At 39.5% G+C, this 20560-nt stretch overlaps 2 protein-coding genes across 5 annotated transcripts in view; one reads left to right on the top strand and one right to left on the bottom strand.

The window, feature by feature from the left end:
- PRMT2 (protein arginine methyltransferase 2) overlaps nt 1-20560 on the bottom strand; it is a 486423-nt gene that overhangs the window by 78148 nt on the left and 387715 nt on the right. The gene's annotated exons all lie outside the window — the stretch shown is intronic.
- The window catches only part of PCNT (pericentrin), a 168027-nt gene that overhangs the window by 53796 nt on the left and 93671 nt on the right, over nt 1-20560 (top strand). For all 4 annotated transcript variants that reach the window (XM_068245316.1, XM_068245315.1, XM_068245317.1 and 1 more), the window contains exons 14-18: nt 3465-3709; nt 8729-9341; nt 15311-15529; nt 18035-18184; nt 18380-18526. In XM_068245316.1, coding sequence (XP_068101417.1) covers nt 3465-3709; nt 8729-9341; nt 15311-15529; nt 18035-18184; nt 18380-18526 — 1374 coding nt within the window. The remainder of the gene's footprint in view (nt 1-3464; nt 3710-8728; nt 9342-15310; nt 15530-18034; nt 18185-18379; nt 18527-20560) is intronic.

Genomic DNA, 20560 nt, shown 5'->3' with positions numbered 1-20560 from the left:
CACAATTATGCAATGAGTAAAAGTTTATCTCAGACCCACTTTAAAGCTCTGTTACTGGTAAGCTGGTTAGCTCTTTGATGGAGTTTGCGGGTCTGCCTACATGCTGCAGTTATCTGGCGCTCTTAGTCTGTTTACGTTTCAAATTTTTGAAGGAGAAAATGCATGCATAAGAAACGCTGAATATCCCAAGTTTAGATAAAATCAAGGCAAACTATGCTGGGGTATCTCTGCAATGTAGCTTGATTTAAGGAACTGAACAGAGTCTGAGACAGTCATGATATACAAATGTATTCCATTCTTCCTGCTATAGTGTTCGCAGTAATGGCAATTCAGAAGTGTCTTACCTGTCTGCATACATAATATTTTGAAATATATCCATATTTTCCCAGCACATCCTATAATAATATTGAGTTCTGGAGAATTTTTATATGAAAGAACGCATAATTTACCAGACAAGGCTACCTGTTGATCCACCTTGATCCATAAACCAGTTGTGATGCTCCATGTACCCCTGCTAGTCACATTCAGCTGTGGACAGGTTTCAACATGGTTACTGTTACTGATCTGCCACTGTGGCTTTGTGCACAGCAAATCCTATGCACTGTGTACACTTTTTTTCTATCTAATGGCATCAGGCATTTTGTGCACCAAATGTTATTCTGTGGGATCTGACCAGATGGGCTAGCTTTTACTTGCCCATGTGCATGAGTGAGCCTTGGGTGATAATGACCCTGTCACTGATTTTGCATTTGTCCTTCTTTGGACCACTTTTCACAGGTACGAAGTACTGCATGCTGGGAGCACACCACACAAAAAAAATCTAGTCTTCTAGATGTTCTGACTCCGCTATCCAGATTTGACTTTTGATAGAAACACTCATATCCTGCCACTCTTATCTTAAACTTGCTGGTGATTGCTGGCTCCCACACATTATTGTAATAACCTAATATCAACTGGCTGATATTGTAGGCATATTGTTGTGTATAAAAGGAGCTTTGTTTTGCTACAAAACATACATGGCATTTCTTTAGAAGAACAGTAAAACAAAGACTAATCGTATCCTTGCCTACTGTTGCCTATAGTTCAGCATCTCTTAAGGCCCGTACACCTGCTCAACCAAACTGCATGATTGTCTGATTTTAGTCTGTTGGAGGACAATCAGGCGTGTACGCGTGGCAACAGACTAGACCAGTGACTAATAACAGGTGGTTTGTCTGATTCATCTCACACAACTGTTGGACTGATATGCAGTTGGCCACAGGAATATTAGGAAAAGGAAAAAAATCATTATTTCTCAGTTTTCAGCCATTATAGCTTTAAAATAATCCGCGCTACCATAATTAAAAGCTATGTATTTTATTTGCCAGTTTGTCTCGGTTATTACACAATTTAAACTTTGTCCCTATCACAATGCATGGCATCAATATTTTACTTGGAAATCAAGGTGGATTTTTTCAGTTTTGCGTCCATCACTATTTCCAAGCTTATCATTTAAAAATGTTTGTAGTATACCCCCTTCACATGCATATTTAAAAAGTTCAGACCCCTAGGTAACTATGTTTTGGTTTTTTTTTTGTTTGTTGTATTTTTTTTTTTTTTTTCATTAAACATTTTAAATGTTAAATGTCAAAAAAATTATGAAGTGTAAGGCGCCACTCTATTTTCCAATCCTCCCACCTGTCAGCTGCTTAGTTCTCAAGGTGTGGGGTGTCCCCTTAGCCCCCACCAATTGTAACTGTTATATAAAAAAGAAAAAGAGAACAGCGCTTGTATCTAAATCTAATATGCTTATATGTTTATTTATCTTTATATAAAATTTCCAGTTAGTTCAGAAAAGATCTGACCATAAACATCAAAATAATAAAATTCATATACTGTCTCACAACAGATCCCCAAAAAGATTCACATTCGGAAAATCTCTAGTTGTATCTCATCTCTGTCTGCCAAGGAGATTAGATAATAAGCCCCACTCACATACACAATATCATGCACACCTTGGAGCCACCTGATTCTCCGTAAAAAAAAGTTTTAGTAAAAAATTTTTTACGGAGAATCAGGTGGCTCCAAGGTGTGCATGATATTGTGTATGTGAGTGGGGCTTATTATCTAATCTCCTTGGCAGACAGAGATGAGATACAACTAGAGATTTTCCGAATGTGAATCTTTTTGGGTATCTGTTGTGAGACAGTATATGAATTTTATGATTTTATTATTTTGATGTTTATGGTCAGATCTTTTCTGAGCTAACTGGAAATGTTATATAAAGATAAATAAACATATAAGCATATTAGATTTAGATACAAGCGCTGTTCTCTTTTTTTTCTTTTTTTAAATGTTAAATGTGTTTTAAATTGTCTTGAAAAATGTTTGTAGATGTAGTTTTACTATTTGGCCACATTGAGGTTTTTTTTTAATGTCCTACTCGCTTTTTCCCGGAAGCATAAGTAGGACGGAAAACTTTTTTTTTTTTTGCAGACTGTAGCCTCTGATAAGAGAACGTCTGTTTTTCTGCTGGGGACTGAGATCGGTGAACAGGAACCATGTTCCCATTCATTGATCTCAGGGCTACCGGGGAACGGCATGGGGGAGCGATCGCGTGTGGGAGTGCTCCACTGCAGCAGAGCAGCTACCTGGATGGTGATGATCACGTCCAGGTGGCTGAAAAGGTTAAAAAAAAAATTGAAAATTTTCAAAAACTTTTTTTTTTCATTAAACTTTAGATAAATACCTTTCCAACGAGCTCAATCTGCCGTCTGTGCAATGATTTTTGACGAAGCTATGATTTATTTTTATTTTTTTTGGGAAAATCGGTCTACGTCATAATTGGCAATTTTGACTTTGAGCCTCTGAGAGGTCAAGTGCAGAACTATGTCGAACGGCCATGGAATTACCCAGACCTAGAAAAAAAAGATACATACCTGGGGTTTACTCCAGCCACCTTCAGGCTAATCGGTCTTTCACCATCTTCCTAGGCCACCTGGATCCTCCATCGCACTCCCGCACCCAGGAGCACTCTGCGCCTGTACAGTAGTACTGTGCAGACCCAGAACACTCCTGGCGGCCAGGCTTCGCATGCGCAGTATGCCCTGATTTGTGGAGTTAACAGGGCATCATTACACAATGTAACCAGTGTGGAATGTGACACACACTCTGACTGTGCAGGAGCTCCCGGACACAGAGAGAGAGTGAGTCAAATTCCTCACTTGTTACATTGTGTTTACTTAAATGTATCTATCTAAACTTCGGCTGCTGCACCATTTCTCTCCACGGAACTTTAAAGTTCTTTGTGTAACCCTTCCAATGCTGGTCTAGTAAATAAAAAAAAATGCTGGTTGCATATAATACGCTGTAAATAATGTTTTAGAGCAAAGTTGAAATACAGGGTTATTTTCCGCTTTAAGTGTCACTTTAAACTATTTCCTTACATTATTTTCTCTAATATCATGCTTAATTGTCATTTTAAGGATTTACAGGATACAAAACCAGCTCTGGGATGCTTTTTTCATCAGATATCCAAAGATAATGCAAGAGCAGACTTTGAAAAGACAGAAGAGTTGGTTGGTGTAGATGTACATCAGTCATTGTCTCAGGTGATGCAGGATAAGCAGGCCTCAGAAAATGAACTAACAAATGAGTTAGCAGAAGCTTCCAAAATGCTGTATGCAGAGAGGCTGCGAGTGCTAAATGCACTGAGAGAAGTAAAGCACAGGTAGGCATTTTATGTTTCTATATCAAGACACGTATGGTTTTTTTTTTTTGTTTTGTTTTTGTTTTTTTGGTGTGTGTGTTGTATGTTTTAGTGGCTTTATATGTCATAAATGATGGAGTGTTTTTTACGTATAGAGAAAATTGAGCGAAATATTCCAAAAATGCAAATTTAAGCTTTTAAACTTCACAGATTTAGTGAGCTTTTTAGTATTAAAATATTGTTGCATAGTATTCCATAAAGTTCAAACAGAAAGTAAAGTGCAACGCTAGTCTGTACTTTCACATGTCAGTTGATAAAAGGAACACGAAAAACCCTTCCAAGGCTTGGACCAATTGGCTCCACAAGGGAAAAAAGCCATGACTTTTGTTTGTAAACCCTGCCTAAAACTGGCAATTACAAGCCAGGATTGCAGCAGGGAGTGGCAGAAACAGCACAGAGGGGCCCAGGAGAACATAATGAATAGAATGGTATGCTTTTTATTGTAAGAATTTTAGAGTACAGATTCTCTTTAAGGATTTATACTCTTGACTGCATTAGAGCTAGTACACACAGACCAGTGTTTTTTACATGACTTTGATTTTTGGTAAACTGCAATTGCTGGTTTACATAGACATTTTGAAATTGTTTCCCTTTAAAGAGACACTGAAGCGAAAAAAAAAAATATTATGATTTGTATGTGTAGTACAGCTAAGAAAAAAAACATTAAGATCAGATACATCAGTCTAATTGTTTCCAGTACAGGAAGAGTTGAGAAACTCCAGTTGGTATCTCTATGCAAAAAAGCTATTAAGCTCTCCGACTAACTTAGTCGTGGAGAGGGCTGTTATCTGACTTTTATTATCTCAACTGTAATTGAACTGTTTACTTTTCCTCTGCTAGAGGAGAGGTCATTACTTCAGAGACTGCTCTGAAAGACTCATTTTGAATGCTGAGTGTTGTGTAATCTGCACATATTATAGAGTGATGCAATGTTAGAAAAAACACTATATACCTGGAAAAAAAAATCCCTCTGTCCGTGCACCCGGCATGTCAGCTTAGGAGAGGCAGCGGGCAGACAACTCAAAGCCACCGAATGTTCTCCCTGCAAACGCGCTCAGAGCCCGCCGTGCATGCTGCTTAATTAGCGGCTCACCTCTCTCCCATCACCCGGCATGTTAGCAGACAGTGGGCAGACAATTAAAAGCTGCTGCTGATCCTTCTCCATGCAGACGCGCTCACAGCCATCCATGCACGCTGCTGCATTAGCCCGCTCATCTCTCTCTTTTCACCGGCATTAGTAGGCAGCGGGCAAACAATTAATCTGCTAAAGACCTTCTACCCACAGGCGGAGCTCACAGCCAATCGGTTTCAGAAATGCTCAGCCTGAAAGTTGCTGCGGGAGAGGTGGCACCAGGCAATATTTGTAGCATTCGGACTATAAGACGCACTCACTTTTACCCCCCAATTTGGGGGAAGAAAAAGTGCGTCTTATAGTCCGAAAAATACGGTAGGCTTCTAGGGGCTGGAGGAAGACCCAGGTAAGTAAATCTGATTTTAGATTATTCACCTTATGTATCCTTCAACCATTTCAGCCCTCAGTCTTTTTTCACCTTATGCATCCGAGAAATTTTCACCTCCCATTCATTCGCCATTAACTTTATCACTAATTATCACAATGAGTTGATCTAATCTTGTTTTTTCATCCACTAATTAGTCATTCTTTTGCTGGGACATTTTGCTAAGAATTATTTTTTTCTAAATGCATTTTAACAGGAATATTATGAAAAAGAAATTATTTCTCAGTTTTCGGCCATTATAGCTTTAAAATAATACATGCTACCATAGTTAAAACCTATGCATTTTATTTCTTCCAGTTATGACACAATTTAACCACTTCACCCCAAAGCGATTTTCACCCTAACGGACAAGAGCGATTTTCACCTTTCAGTGCTCATCCCTTTCATTTGCCAATAGCTTAATCACTACTAATCAGAATTAAATGATCTATATCTTGTTTTTTTTTTCACCACCAATTGTGCTTTTTGGGGTTGATATTTGTTTTCAGTAATTAGTTTTTTTTCTATGCATTTTTAAAGGGAAAAACAAGGAAAAAAATGAAAAAATACACTATTTCTCCACTTTCATCCCCTATAGTTTTAATATAAACACTGCTACTGTACATAAAACACACACATTTTATCTGCCTATTTGTTTTGGTTATCACAAGATGTTAATTATGTCCCTAGTACAAAGTATGGTGACAATGTAGTATTTGGAAATAAAGTTGTATTTTTTCTTTGGTGGGTTTTTCTCCCACTATTTGCACAGGAATGCACGCGCGAGGGCGCGCATGTGCGCAGCAGCAGCGGCAGCACTGTCTGACTTATAAGAATGTCCTGGGGCCATTAAGAGGCTCTAGCAGGACGTTTTTTTAAGTCAGCTTGTCAATACGTGGTTAAATTATGTCCCTATCACAGTGTATGGTGCCAATATTTTATTTGGAAATAAAAGGTGCATTTTTTTCAGTTTTGCGTCCATCACTATTTACAAGCTTATAATTAATAATAAAAAATGTTAGCAATACACCCTCTTCACATGCATATTAAAAAAGTTCAGACCCTTAAGTAACTATTTATTTTGTTTTTTTGCAATTGTAATTTTTTTCCATTTTTCATAAATTTTATGTTATTCTTGCTGTGGGAAGTAAATAGTTGTAATGTGTTTATTTAATAAAAAAAAAAAAAGTATGTGGATGCAGTTTTACTACTTTTTACTACTACAGGTACAGTGTACATTTTTTTTTTTTTTTTTTTTTTTTTTTTTTTTAAATCCTGAAAGCGAACACCCTCGCTTCCAGGAAGTATAGGGAGAACGGGAAACCTCCTCCCTTTTTTTTTTTTTGTTCTTCAGAAGATTGCGGTTTCTCAAAGAAGCAGTCAGTCTTCCTGCCGGGGACGGGGGGGATGGGGTTGCAGCGCGAGAGGGCGCAGCAGCCAAATAGACATTAGGACAAAATGGTTAAAGGGGCGCTGTTTTTTTTTTTCCAGAGTAATATGAGCTATAAATTACTTTTCCCCTATGTTGCTGTGACTTACAGTAGGTAATAGAAATCATCTGACAGAAGTGACAGGTTTCTAGCTTCATAGGGGATTCTCAGCAAGGCTTTTATTCTTTATAAAGATATTCCCTTATGGTGGCCATACATAATAATAATAATAATAATCCGAACATTTGTATAGCGCTTTTCTCCTGTCGGACTCAAAGCGCTCAAGAGCTGCAGCCACTGGGACGCGCTCAGGAGGCCACCCTGCAGTGTTAGGGAGTCTTGCCTCGAACTCCTTACTGAATAGGTACTTGACCTAGCCAGGATTCGAACCCTGGTCTCCCATGTCAAAGGCGGAACCCTTAACCAGTACACTATCCAGCCACTACATGGTACAATTTTTTTCATACAATCTTACCATTTGTATGTAGTATAAGGGTAAATTTATGTGAATATACTGAAAGTATAACTTAGGCAGTTCCCTTATATTACATAGAAATGGTAAGATTGTATGAAAAAATTGTACCATGTATGGCCACCATAAGAAGGATTTAAACAGTTATGCTGGCCAATTTCCCTGCTCGCTACAGTTTTTTTTTGGGGGGGGGGGGGGGGGGCAGTTGGACAGAGCAACTGCTATTCAGTAAGTGCTTTTGAATAGAAATAAATCCCTGAGAATCCCCTCTTGATGAGATGGACTAGTCCAAGACCCGTTGCTTCTGTCAGATTTCTACTACCTACTGTAAGTGACAGCAACATAGGAGAGAAGTAATTTATGGCTCATTTCACTCTGAAAAAAACATACTTCCTATTTGTTTGCACGTTTTTTAAATGTTACAATTTTTTGTCATAGTGCCCTTTTAAACTTGAGATGGGCTTCAAAACAGGGCTGTTGGCAGTGTTATTCTTTTAATTAAAAAAATAAATAAATAAGATACCTGAGGTGTCTTGATTTGTACAATCGGAGGGAGCAGACCTGTATGGGCAGCAGTACTCATGCCCACCGCTTTCCCCCCCCTCCCCCCACAGTTTTCTCCGATCCGTTGTAAACTCTCCCATAAATAATGACAGGTTGGCCAAGTTGCGCACTTTGCACAAGTGCTGACCCGGAATGTGCGCCCTTGACGGTGGCTGGGAGTACTCTGCGCATGTGCACTTTGGAACGACTTGTGCACATGTGCAGAAATCTCCTGACAACGGGAGAGAGATCAAGGATGTATGCTGCCCAGGCCAGTGCTTGTGCAGTAGTGTGCAACTTATGGAAACTTTTGTTTTTCAAGAATACAGAGGGGGACAGAGGTGAATGGGGGAAGTGTTGGGCATGAGGACTGCTGCCCATACATGCTGCTTCTCAGTTTGTACAAGTCAAGTTACCTCAGGTATCTTTTATAGAGAAACTAGTGAAAATGACATGAAATACTACTTGTTTAAAAAAAATAATATATATACTTTATGAATCATTTAGTTATTGTTTTCCCATTGTAAAATCTCTCATCTCCCTGATTTTTCTGAGAATTCAGAAGCCAGTACAAAACATAAATTGTCTCCCAGAATGCTCTGGGGATGCATACCAGCCTAGGCAAAGCATCACTTGGAGGGTAGGGTTCCATACAGTATTCAGCAATATATACCGTAGCTATAGGAAGTGTTTCTAATGCAGAAACCAGGAATATTACATGAAAAGTGGGAATCCAAAATAATGAACTGTGTTTTTCTTTGTTATGGTTCCTCTTTAAATTCTTCCAAGAAGGACAGACTAAGTGAAGAGCAAATTGGTTTGGAAAGTTTAGTTCTATTTTAAACCCATGTCATCGTATTAACATCCAGGGAGGCTGTGGTTATTGTATAACTCTAATCCTAGTCTAATTATTAACAGATGCAGCACCAGCATGCACTGTTGTTTCACACGTTCTAGCTGTACAGAGTTCTGTGTTACTTTCAGTACTGCCAGAGTCTTTAAGTGGAGGTAAATCATTATTTCATTGTCCTTTTTCTAGAACAAGGCAGCTTGTCGAAAAAGAAAACCTACAGAGAAATCTCTTGAGAGAGCCGCAGTCGAGCTTGGTCTCTAAGGATGAGGATGGTGAGCTAATCTCCAATCTACTGACACAAGAGGAAGAACTGAGCTCTCACAATTCAGAGAACAATAAACAGGAAACTGGCACCAGGGTGTCTGAATTTCAGGAGGATATATCTAATTGGCATCACAATTTTAATTCGTCAGATACAGAAGAAAACTTGTTGTCCTGTTTATCGGATTTATTGCAGAAACACCAAGAAGAACTTTACAGCCAGAACGTGGAACATGAAGCTAATGTCCAAAATCTAGAGTCATCCCATTTATTAAACCTGGACACCTTAGAGTCATCGTACCTTAAAGAGATTCAGAAGATCAGAGATGAGCATGCACTCGCTGTGGAAGAACTGGAAGCATGCCTGTCTGATCGCCTGGAAGCGAAGGAGAAGGAAATGCAGGAGAGGTTAGGAAAGGCCAAGGAGCAGTGGATGCAGCAGCAAGAGCAGGAGCTGCACCACCTCAAGCAAGAACTTTCATCTGTCCATCTGGAGAAGTTCCAGGCAATGGCACAAGAACTAGGGGCTGCTCATCAGGTAAAGCAATTTTACTATTCTGTAAGTTAATGTGGATAGTGATGAGTACATACAGTATATATATATATATATATATTCCTTAATGGGAAGATACAAGATGTAAAAAAAAAAAAAAATAATAATTAAAAAAAAAAAAATTAGACCTACTTAACTTGGGCTTCATCCAGCCGCCGGCAGCCTACTTGTCCATCGCTGCAGCTTCACTCCCACTTGGTGGCCCGGGTTCCCCTCCGTTGCAGATGCGGACCTTGCCAGGTTAGCATCTTCTGCGTCGCTCATGATTGTGCTCACGTGGTGTGGAGTGTTTTGTGTACAGACCATGTAAGTGCGATCACAAGCGGCACTTTGCACCTTCCCTTTAAAGTGGACCAGAACTCTTGGACAGGACACAAGGAAAACAGAAAGAAATGCACCGTAGGTGTTTAGAGAGAAGAGCCTGTCTAATTCCCTATCATCTTCAAGTAATCACAAGTGTAATTTGATCTCTCAGCTGTGTCAGCACAGAAATTCGTCAGTCCTGGGTATACACCACTAATATATAAAGACAGGATGTTAACCCTTTGTCTGCTTCCATGAAAGTAGGAAGTTGACGCACTGCAGCTGTATTGCAGGAGTTCTGTTAGCTGTAACAAATACATGTTTTTCTTTAAATGTTATGCTGTTGCTTGTCTTTTAGAGCAGAGAGGAAGTTCTGGTTCAGGTCCACTTTAAGTACGTATATGAGAAAAATATTGAACCCACCATTGCTAATTCTGATTAGCTGTTAAGTTTGTATTGATGCAAGAAAAAACATGGCTAGTAGGAATGAGGTTTAAGTTGGGGCCAGTGCACACCAAAAAGCGCTAGTGCAAAAGCAAACGCTCAGCACCTTTTTTGAAGTGATTTTTTTTTTTTTTTTTAAAGGTGATTCTCTAGGCATGTGCCTAGCGATTTTCTAAGCATGCCCAGCGATTTTCTGGTGTAGCGTTTATTTTTTGTTTCAGTAGAAGTGTAACTGAACAGCTTCTGTAACAAAAACGCTTGGAAAATCGCTCTGATCTAGCGCTTTTCACAGCGATTTTTCCACTTCCTATACTTAACATTGAGGCTGAATTGCCTCAGAAATCACCAAAAATGCTGCCGGGCCCGCGTTTGCGTTTTGGGGAAAAACACATCGCTCTTGTGTGCTCCATCCCATTCAAATACATTAGCCAAGCGCATTTTGAAGCGCTGGTGTTTTTAAAAAGCGCTCTTGGTTTGCACCAGCCCTTAGTGTGTGAATATAATCCTTTCTAAATCAATCAACATTATACTTGGGAGGAGATCATTAGCAGTGGCTGTTTTCTATAAGTTATTTATGATTTTTTTGTAATGTGGCACAGATTTGATGTACAGACACAGTATGACACTTTCTGGATAATCAGTGTTTAGGGCTCAGAAGATCACTTTGCTGGGCAAATGTAAACATGTATGTAAAATTTACACATGGGCAGAGATGCTTTGCCATACTCCATTTTTAACTCCCCTTTGGGGGAAAGAGTCATGTCGAGGGGCTACCAGCAATATCTCTGGACAAGCGCAAGCATTCAATTTGTGAATCGGTACTCCTGGATGGGTAAATGTTCTCTTGCGTTCATGGTTACTTTAACCACCTCAGTACTTATGGTAAAGTCATCTGAAAGAGAACCTGCAGTGAAAGAAATTCAGGGGCTGTCATCTTCATTCCCTTATAAACATTGACAGTTGCCTGGCTGCCCTGCTGAGCTTAAGCTTTAGTTGTTTGAGTCACACACCTGCGACCAGAATGCAGCCATTGTTATAGACCAGAGTCAAAGCATCTGATATGCATGCTCATCGTGGACCAATGACCTGAAGTATTAGTTTACGTATTAAAGAGAATCTGTACTCTAAAATTCTTACAATAAAAAAAACATACAATTCTATTCATTATGTTCTCCTGGGCCCCTCTGTGCTGTTTCTGCCACTCCTTGCTGCAATCCTGGCTTGTAATTGCCAGTTTTAGGCAGTGTTTAAAAACAGGACATGGCATGTGATAGGCTGAGAGGAGCTCAGTCTGACTCACGCAGGACCTGCAGGGGGTGTGGAGAGGGTGTGTATAGCTTCTGCCTATAACAAGCAGAGCAGCACATTCTTGCCTGAGTGCCTGAGCCTGACAAAGCCGTCAGAGGAAAGAAGATTAGATTATATAACAGAGATGATACAGCCACTGTGCAAGTAGGAAAGGCTGCAGTAAGACAGGCTACATTAGAACAGGTATAGGGACTTATAGGCTAGAAGAAATAAGGCTGAACATTTTGTTAATCTCCTTTAAAGTGCGTACACACGTTCAGTCTTCATTGGCTAATTTTAGCCTTTCCATGTAGCATGAGGCTAGCACGAGGAATACCTTGAACTCGGGTTATGTGGGCAAAACCTCATACTTTATGCATATTAGTGGTAAAATTGGACAATCAAGATTAGGTGTGTATGCACGGTTTAGAGGCAGAACATCTACACATAAATAAGTCATCTGGAATTGTTTAATAAAAAGGGACAAAAATTAGGTGCTTATCTCAGTAGAGGGAAGCTTCTTGACATTCTAAAAGCATCCCAATCCATCCAGGTGCCGATCGCCGCAGGTTTCCTCTAAACAAATTCAACAAGAGCTTGTCTGATATGATCTCATGGCTGTGCTCCCGGCCGCACTGCGCCCGTGTGAGTATGACTACACCTGCCTTTAAGCCTAAGCCGCTTTTCCACGGCCAATGGATGGCCAGGAGCATCCCCACTTACCCCACCTGCCGCGTGGCTCCCCCTAACCCCCCACCCCCTGCAATGTCGCCTGACGTGTGTATGAGGCTCTACACTTTAAATTCTGGTGTTTTTCTTGCATTATAGTACAACATATGTAAAGAATAGATTTGATGAGTAAACTGCCTATTTACCGGTATATGTATTTTTCTTTCTGCGTTGTCTCTACAATCTTGGAATCTTAAGTGGGTGGGGTGAGTGATTTTATGCTAACTTCAGACTTGCAGTGTTGTGTTTTTGCAGATCTGCACATTTTAAGTGGCGTTTTGCTTTGTTTATGGTAATTAAACCCAGCTTCACCATTTTAGCCTTTGTTACAGGCGCAGGTAGGTGTGTGCCTAAGCAACCTGTTGCTAGGATTGGGTTTCACAGCATGCTCGCTGGTGTATTACCACCTGCTGTTATGTAAAATATGTAGTCTACATTTGTAGGAAATGGTTATATCAGTAGCATTGTATTGGAGAGCTACTGGGTCTGTATTTTTAAACCTTGTAGGCCCAAGAATAACAGTGTAAGATTAATATAAATATTGTGAATAGTGAAAAATGGTAGTGTGTGTGTGTGTGTGTCTATAATCCAGTTGCAACTTGCTTGCCTTGTTTGGTGCTTTTATATTTAACACCCTCCCAGTCCCATCCCCCACCCTCCACTTTTTTTTTCTTCTTCTTCTTTAAGTGGCATTGCCAAGAATGTTTTCAGTTTTTTTTTTTTTGTTTGTTTTTTTTTAATGAGGAAATGAGTAAAAATAAACACTACTTATATGCTCCATTATGTTTTTTTGTTTTGTCACTGTTCATGCTTTGTGTGAAGTGGTGTGTGTGGTTTTTTTTTCTTTCTTCTTTTTTTTTTTGCATGCTTTTTAATGACCACTGATCCAATTGTTGAGGTGGCCATATACTTAATTTTTTTTTTTCTTATTTCCGACAAATTCGACCACACTGATCAACACAGCCAGCCATCAAAATCTGTTGCTCTATATATTATCTTACAGACCAAAAGGTGGCTACTGTGAAGAACCTAGAATATGACATATTCAGTTGTTTCACACTTTGTGGTTATGTACTATACTTCCACATGTGTTAATTCATAGTTTGGATGCCTTCTGTGTGAATCTACAATGTTCATAGTCATGAAAATAAAGAAAACTCTTTGAATGAGGCGTGTCCAAACTTTTGGTGTGTGTGTGTGTGTGTGTATGTATGTATATATGTATATATGTGTGTATGTATCTGTATCTCTATCTCTCCATATCCATAGATTTCCTGCGGAAATCTATTGAATACCCATCATAAAATCTCACAAACCAGACAGCAGGCAGTGGTAAAGATTACTTCTAGCTACAAATGTATTGCATGGCTAGAAACACTTTTAAAATGTACATACGTGAGCTGTCACAGTACTTAGACCTTCAGTTACTACTCTGACAGTCTGACACATTTCTACACACTGTGACATTTCCATGTCTTCTATCAACTTTAAGTTTCCATCTTTTGACATTGTCGGATTTTTTTTTTTTTTAGTGTCAAAGGTTGCTACAGCTAAAAATCCGATTAAACAAGAACAAACTCTGAGCTGACAAAATTAAAAATGAAGGTAAAAACTGGTGGTGTGCTCCTTTTTAAGTCCAGTAAGTAAAAGTCCCTATAAAAAATACAAGGAAAGAAGATCCCGGCTATAAACAACCTCTTGTGATTATTGACACTCTGTATTGCTGCCAAGCATCCGAGTGTCGACCACCACCTCACCCTCAGAAGTGGACACTCACCCTTTATCAATAAACCTCAGCTAGATGGGACTTTCAGTGCCTTTGGGATACTTTACAGGCAATCCACAGACTTTTTTTTAATTAAAATGATTATTGTACACTCAAATGTAAACAGATAAGGTAGCCCCTGATGAGTCATAGGAGTTGCTACTAGTAGGGTGGGGACATGGATGCAGAAGTTCCCATCTAACTGAGGTTCATTGATAAAGGGTGAGTGTCCACTTCTGAGTATGAGGGGGTGGTCAACACTCAGGCTTGCTAGCAATACAGCATGCCAATAATCACAAGAGGTTGTTTATAGCCGGGATCTTCTTCACAGCAAGAGCGCTTTCCTTCTATTTTTGGAAAGCTAAAAATCCTGTTGCCTATCCTGAATGTGGTCCAGCTGAATGTGGTGATACATTATATGGACTGCAGCTTGTTTTTGCATCTTGTATCAAATGCATCACTTATTAGGGAGCTGCTTCACAGAAAAACAAAAGCTACATTTGAGTGATAAATAGTACTACAGGACATTTGGGGGTGAAATGCTGGTGGGGTTTAAAGAGACTCCGTAACAAAAATTGCATCCTGTTTTTTATCATCCTACAAGTTCAAAAAGCTATTCTAATGTGTTCTGGCTTACTGCAGCACTTTATACTATCACTGTCTCTGTAATAAATCAATGTATCTTTCCCCTTCCAGACACTTGTCAGCCTTCCAGACACTTGTCAGCCTGTGTCTGGAAGGCTGCCAAGTTCTTCAGTGTTGTGGTTCTGCTATGAACTCCCCCTTCCAGGCCCCTCTATGCACACTGGCTGTGTGTTATTTAGGATTAGAGCAGCTTCTCTCTTATCTTTTACAAGCTGGATAAATCGTCCTCTGAGCTGACTGGGCTTTCACATACTGAGGAATTACAGACAAAGGCAAAGCTGTTTGCAGGAAGAAACAAGCAGCTTGAAACTTCAGTGCATGAGAACTGCAGGGGGAAAGAAACACACAAATGATCTCTTGAGATTCAAAAGGAAGGGTGTATACAGCCTGCTTGTGTATGGATGTATTTTCTATGTGTGGACATACTGTACATCAACCTACTTCCCGTTTTGGTGGCCATTTTGTTTGTTTATAAACAAACTTTTTAAAACTGCTTTTAACCACTTTTAATGCGGCGGGGAGCGGCGAAAATGTGACAGAGGGTAATAGATGTCCCCTAACGCACTGGTATGTTTACTTTTGTGCGATTTTAACAATACAGATTCTCTTTAAAGTGGACCTCTGAACAAAAGCTAATGACTCATAATTATTTTTAACATCTCTACCAGTACTGAGACTTCAGTTGTAACTTGCTCAAGGTGTGAATTAGGATTCCATTCCATGTGGACAGTTTTTTTTGTAACTTCAGATGAAGTGACTTTTTTTTATTTATTTTTTTTAGGATGATCTTAAGGAGAAGCTTGAGCAGCAGCGAATACAACTGGAGTATGAAAAAAGCCAGGCTTTAGATGCTCTGAGAGAAGAGGTTCTTAAGATGGAAGAGAATCATAAATTCGGTCTGCAGGAACTGAGTGACATGCACAAGGTAGAAGTACAGCAACAAACTCATACATTGCAAGACAAAGTGACAAAGCTGTCAGCGGAGCTAGAAAAACAGGAGGTCAGTATAATCTCACAGGCTCCAATATATTAAGTCCAATTACACGTTCTGATGTTAGCTTTTTCCCTTTGGTGGCTTTCTCTGAGCCATAGACCAACATTGCAGACCGAATCAATTGTCAAGTTCACGTAGTTGAATGAGAGTCCCCAGTAACTTTATTTCCTCCCTCCCCTCCAGACATCTGCCAGGCCTCTGTTGCAGGAGACAGGCCATACCGTCACCAGGTTAGGTAGTAGGAGTGTAGCAGGCATGGGAGGGACATGGAAGGGCCAGGCCAAAATGCAGCATGCGGGTGAAGGGGGTGGCGTAAGTATATGTACACCGCCGGTCAGTTGGGCACAGGGTGAGCAGAATGACTGCTGAATTTCCCGGTGGCGTAAAAAACTATTCCCCCCCCCCCCCCCCCCCCCCCCCTGAGTCGTAGCAATTCGGAGGGAGAAGTAATTTAGGATCTGGTCATCGCCAGAACCCCAAATTACCCTTGCGTGGGGCGTGCGCTACAGCATTACTGCTATAGCGGTGCCCACCTCAGGGCGAACGCCAAAACCACCTGATTCAAGGGTGTGTAACTGGGCTTCGAAACTAAGGCAGTTACACCAAATAAGTCACTATGACAAAGCGGTATTGAGACAAAGCAGTACACTGCTGAGGTGACAAGTGCCTAAAGGATACCTGAGGTGACATGATGAGATAGACATGGGTATGTACAGTGCCTAGCACACAAATTACTATGCTCTGTTCCTTTTTTTCTTTCTTCCTGAAAGAGTTAAATATCAGGTATGTAAAGGGCTGACTCAGTTATGACTCGTACAGGAAGTGACTACAGTGTGACCCTCACTGATAAGAAATTCCAACTATAAAAAAAACTTTCCTAGCAGAAAATGGCTTCTTAGAGCAGGAAAGAGATAAAAAGGGTCAATAGTTCATAGATTTTTTAGCTCTGGCATACTTCAATGAATGTGTCCTTGAGCAAAAACAGTTAACTTAATAAGTAGATTTAAACATAAAATAAAACTGTGAAATATCTGAAAGTCATTTTTAGGAGAAGGAAGATAGATACAATCATTTATTTAATTAGTTTATTTTTGCCTTGGGTGTCCTTTAAAGTGTATAGCTTTGCCACCAGATTCGTTATGCAGACCTTGTTTGTTTTATAAAATCATAAAAGCTACCACTATTGGCCTTATTCTAAATAGTTCTTTCCCAGTTGGTGTTTTGTGGTGATTCTCGGTCTCTAATGCTTGGTATGCATAATGCAATTCCCCTCAGATTGATGGTCGAATCGATGATTTTTAACAGTTCCGATCTGATTTTCGAAAATCCGTAAACCGATCGGAAATCAGATTGTACCTGTCAAATTATCAATTTGATGGTCAATGTAATGGGAAATTGCATAGTGTGTACCAGGCATTATACTTTGAATGATGAAGTATACACATCTAACTTAAAGAGGAACTCCAGTGAAAATAATGTAATAAAAAAGTGCTTCATTTTTACAATAATTATGTATAAATGATTTAGTCAGTGTTTGCCCATTGTAAAATATTTTAAATCCCTGATTTACATTCTGACATTTATTACATGGTGACGTTTTTACTGTTGGCAGATGATGTAGCTGCTGCCTGCTTTTTTGGCAGTTGGAAAAAGCTGTAAACTGCTATTTCCCACAATGCAGCAAGGTTCACAGACAGGAAACTGCCAGGAGTACCACAGTCCTCAGTTTCTTGTCGGAGGGGTTTCACCACAATATCAGTCATACAGCGCCCCCTGATGGTCTGTTTGTGAAAAGGAATAGATTTCTCATGTAAAAGGGGGTATCAGCTACTGGATGGGATAAAGTTCAATTCTTGGTCGGAGTTTCTCTTTAAACCCCATCTGAAGACAAAAGTGACAGCAAGGGTAATGCTTTTAGTACAGAGTTTCTCTGCTTTTCTTAAAGTAAATTTTAAAATGAGTTAAAATGAACACATAATGTACCTGCAAATTAATACTACATACTTTCCTCACCGTCAGTTCCTCTCAGAAGCTCACCATTTTCTTCTAACAATGAATAATTCCAGTTCTGACAAGATTTTTTTTTTTGTTTTTTTTTCAGAACTTTTTACTATAGAGTACTGCCAAATTTATTTCCTTTTAAGCAATACCAATTGCCTGGAAGCCCTGCTGATCCTCTACTTTTAGCTATAGACCGTGAACAAGCATATTCAGATCAGGTGTTCCTGACATTGTCCAATCTGACAAAGATTAGCTGAAGGGCCAGTGTTAACTACCGTACTACGCACTGTGCTGCCCACTACATATATTAGGGAGTGTTCCCCAAAGAATAATCAGTCTGATTGCTGTGTCTGTGGCCAGCAGAGCTGATTTTGCACTACGTTGATCAAATTCATGTTGAAGCAAAAAAAAAAAAAAAAAAATCTTATTAACCTCTTTTTATGTATAATCTTCTCTGTTGTCTAAATGGTACTGAGAATCAAAATTGTAAGTAATGTTTGTTTTCCTCAGCTTGTTGTTACAGAACTTGATAGCCAGCGCCAGGTTCTGTCCACTGAACTACAGAGCAAGACCAGTCAGCTGGTGCAGTTACAAGAGGAGATCGAGCTATTGAAATGTCAGTCTGAGATGTTACTGGAGCAACAGATAAATCAACTAAAGGTATGGTGTAGCTTTACATTTAATCCAATCCTTAACAGAAGCATGTAGAGCTGAGAATGACTCATTTTATAGGCTGTGGTGGAAGGAAGGTGCTTCCACAGTTTGTGTCAGAATAAATTCTCCTTGCCGGATTGTCTAGCGTAATTCCGGTTGCACCTTAGAAGTTGTAACTTTGGTGCATTGGCCTTTCCTTAGGAGGAGTTTATTTCTGAGAAAATCACTGCTGTGAAGGAGACCGAGGAACGCTTTACTAGAGACATGGAGAAGATGCAGGGTGAGCATAATGTGGAGAATGAGAGTTTGAAGGGACAACTCGAAGAAAAGAACCTGCTAGTGCTTCAGGTGTGTAGAAATGTGGACCTATTCAGGGTAATTTGGCACGACTTGTAAAATTTATAGCAATCTGGTTAAAAAAATGTTGTATTGATAAGGTGTGAAAAACCTGCCCTGTGGAAAAGCTGATCATTAGAATTGGTGCTCCTAAATTTAAAAGTAACATTTCTCTATTCTCTTTTCCTCTTTACCAAGCAAGCTGAAGAGCCATTTTAATGTGCAAGTTTTGTACACATCCTAGATGGACTGTGGGTGTTGGGGGTTGTCTTGTCTCTGAGTTCATATAACATGGCATGGCAGTGTCATCATTAGACAATAAAGTGTCCACCCCCTTCCCCCAGCAATGTATTCACTCCTACCTAACTAATTGACCCCTTGTGTCACCTATACTTGGCCTTAAAATTAATGGACACTTGTAATGGCTGCCACCCATAGCGATCAGATGTGATTGATAGCACACAGTTCAGAGACACAACACTGTACAGATACATTGCTGTGCTGTTGCCTAGCAATGTATCTTTACAGCACTGGGATCCCCAAACTGTGTGCTATAGTGATCAGATCCAATTGCTACAAACACACAGACTGGTGAAAATGGTACACCACATCCCAACTAGTGATTAAATATGGCATATAGGGTATCATTTTAACCGGAAAAGAGATACATGATATATTTTTATGTTGTTTTAGAACTGTGGCACTTGTCATGTGAAAGTCGAACAGTATTTTCTGCATTTACGCCTCATTTTTTTTCCAATAAAATCTGAAGAAAGCCTAGATTTTCATGAAAAAACAATGTGTATCACTTTGATGGCGTAAATAATAAAAAAAAGTTATTGCTGTATCATTGCGACACTACAAACAATATGATCCAAAACACTGTTGCTAAACAGTAACACTATGATAAGTGCCTTTATGGATAACTAACGTAAGACAATCAAATAAGAAAAACACATCCATATTAGGATACAATAAAGAGCTCAGCTTGATGCCGAATAGATTTCCAAGTAATAAAAACTTTATTAGGGGAAACAAATATTAAAAACAATTAAAATCCAAACAACACAAGGGGGTCCACAGGTCACAGTATATGTCCATACAATCAATATTGAAGTGAGTCATACAAGTATGCTTCAGAATATAATAACACATAGGCCTCTATTCACGGAGCATTATCAAACGTTTGATAATTTACCTCATGGGTAAAATCTCATTTTAAATTCACTAAGGTGTTCTATATATATCGAATGTTTTACCGATAAAACGTTCAACAAATATATAACACCTTAGTGAGATTTTACCCATGAGGTAAATTATCAAACGTTTGATAAAGTGTTTGATAAACGTTTGATAATGCTCCGTGAATTGAGGCCAGTGTAATCTCTGCAATCCATAGAACAGACAGCAGACCTGGCACCGATTGCAATAATCCAAGTTTTCTTTAATCCAGCAGGTACAATCAAAACATATGAAGTAAGTGGATAGTCGGCCTAACAGCCGTTTCGCAGGTTGCCCTGCTTCTTCAGAGGCACAAAGACTCGCACACACGGCCACCCCTTCCTCCTGTTCAGTGTCTCTGCGTCCCTCCCTGCACATGCGCAGTGCTACAAAACACACACACAGGAACATGGGACGCAGAGACACTTGGGTTTTATTATAGAGGATTTTAAGGGATGTGCACTTTAAAAGAACTAGAGATGTCATATGTTGGGACTCTTGTGGCTTTTTTTTTTTTTTTTTTTTCTTTTTAAATGAGTTTTGTTTTTGTAATTGAAATGTTAGGCAAAGATGCCAATAAGACATTTGCTTTGCTGCTTCTAAAACCAATTTTTATAGGCTAAAATCTGCAGGCAGGAAATTGGCTGTACTTGGAAGTACTGTTGTACTTGGAAGTACAGCTAATTTCCTGCCTGTTAGAATTACTGCTGTCCAACTTGCCAGTCAGGCTGTTCAGGTGTTGTGAACTTTTCATTTTCCTTTCTTCCTTTCCTTGTCTAAAGGTGACATACTGTTAAATTATTCAGGTGGCATGTAAAATGTAAG

The sequence above is a fragment of the Hyperolius riggenbachi genome, chromosome 7 (genome assembly GCF_040937935.1).
Source record: "Hyperolius riggenbachi isolate aHypRig1 chromosome 7, aHypRig1.pri, whole genome shotgun sequence".
NCBI lineage: Eukaryota > Metazoa > Chordata > Amphibia > Anura > Hyperoliidae > Hyperolius > Hyperolius riggenbachi.
Note: the sequence above shows the minus strand (reverse complement) of the source record. Positions and strands in the feature narration are given on the sequence as shown.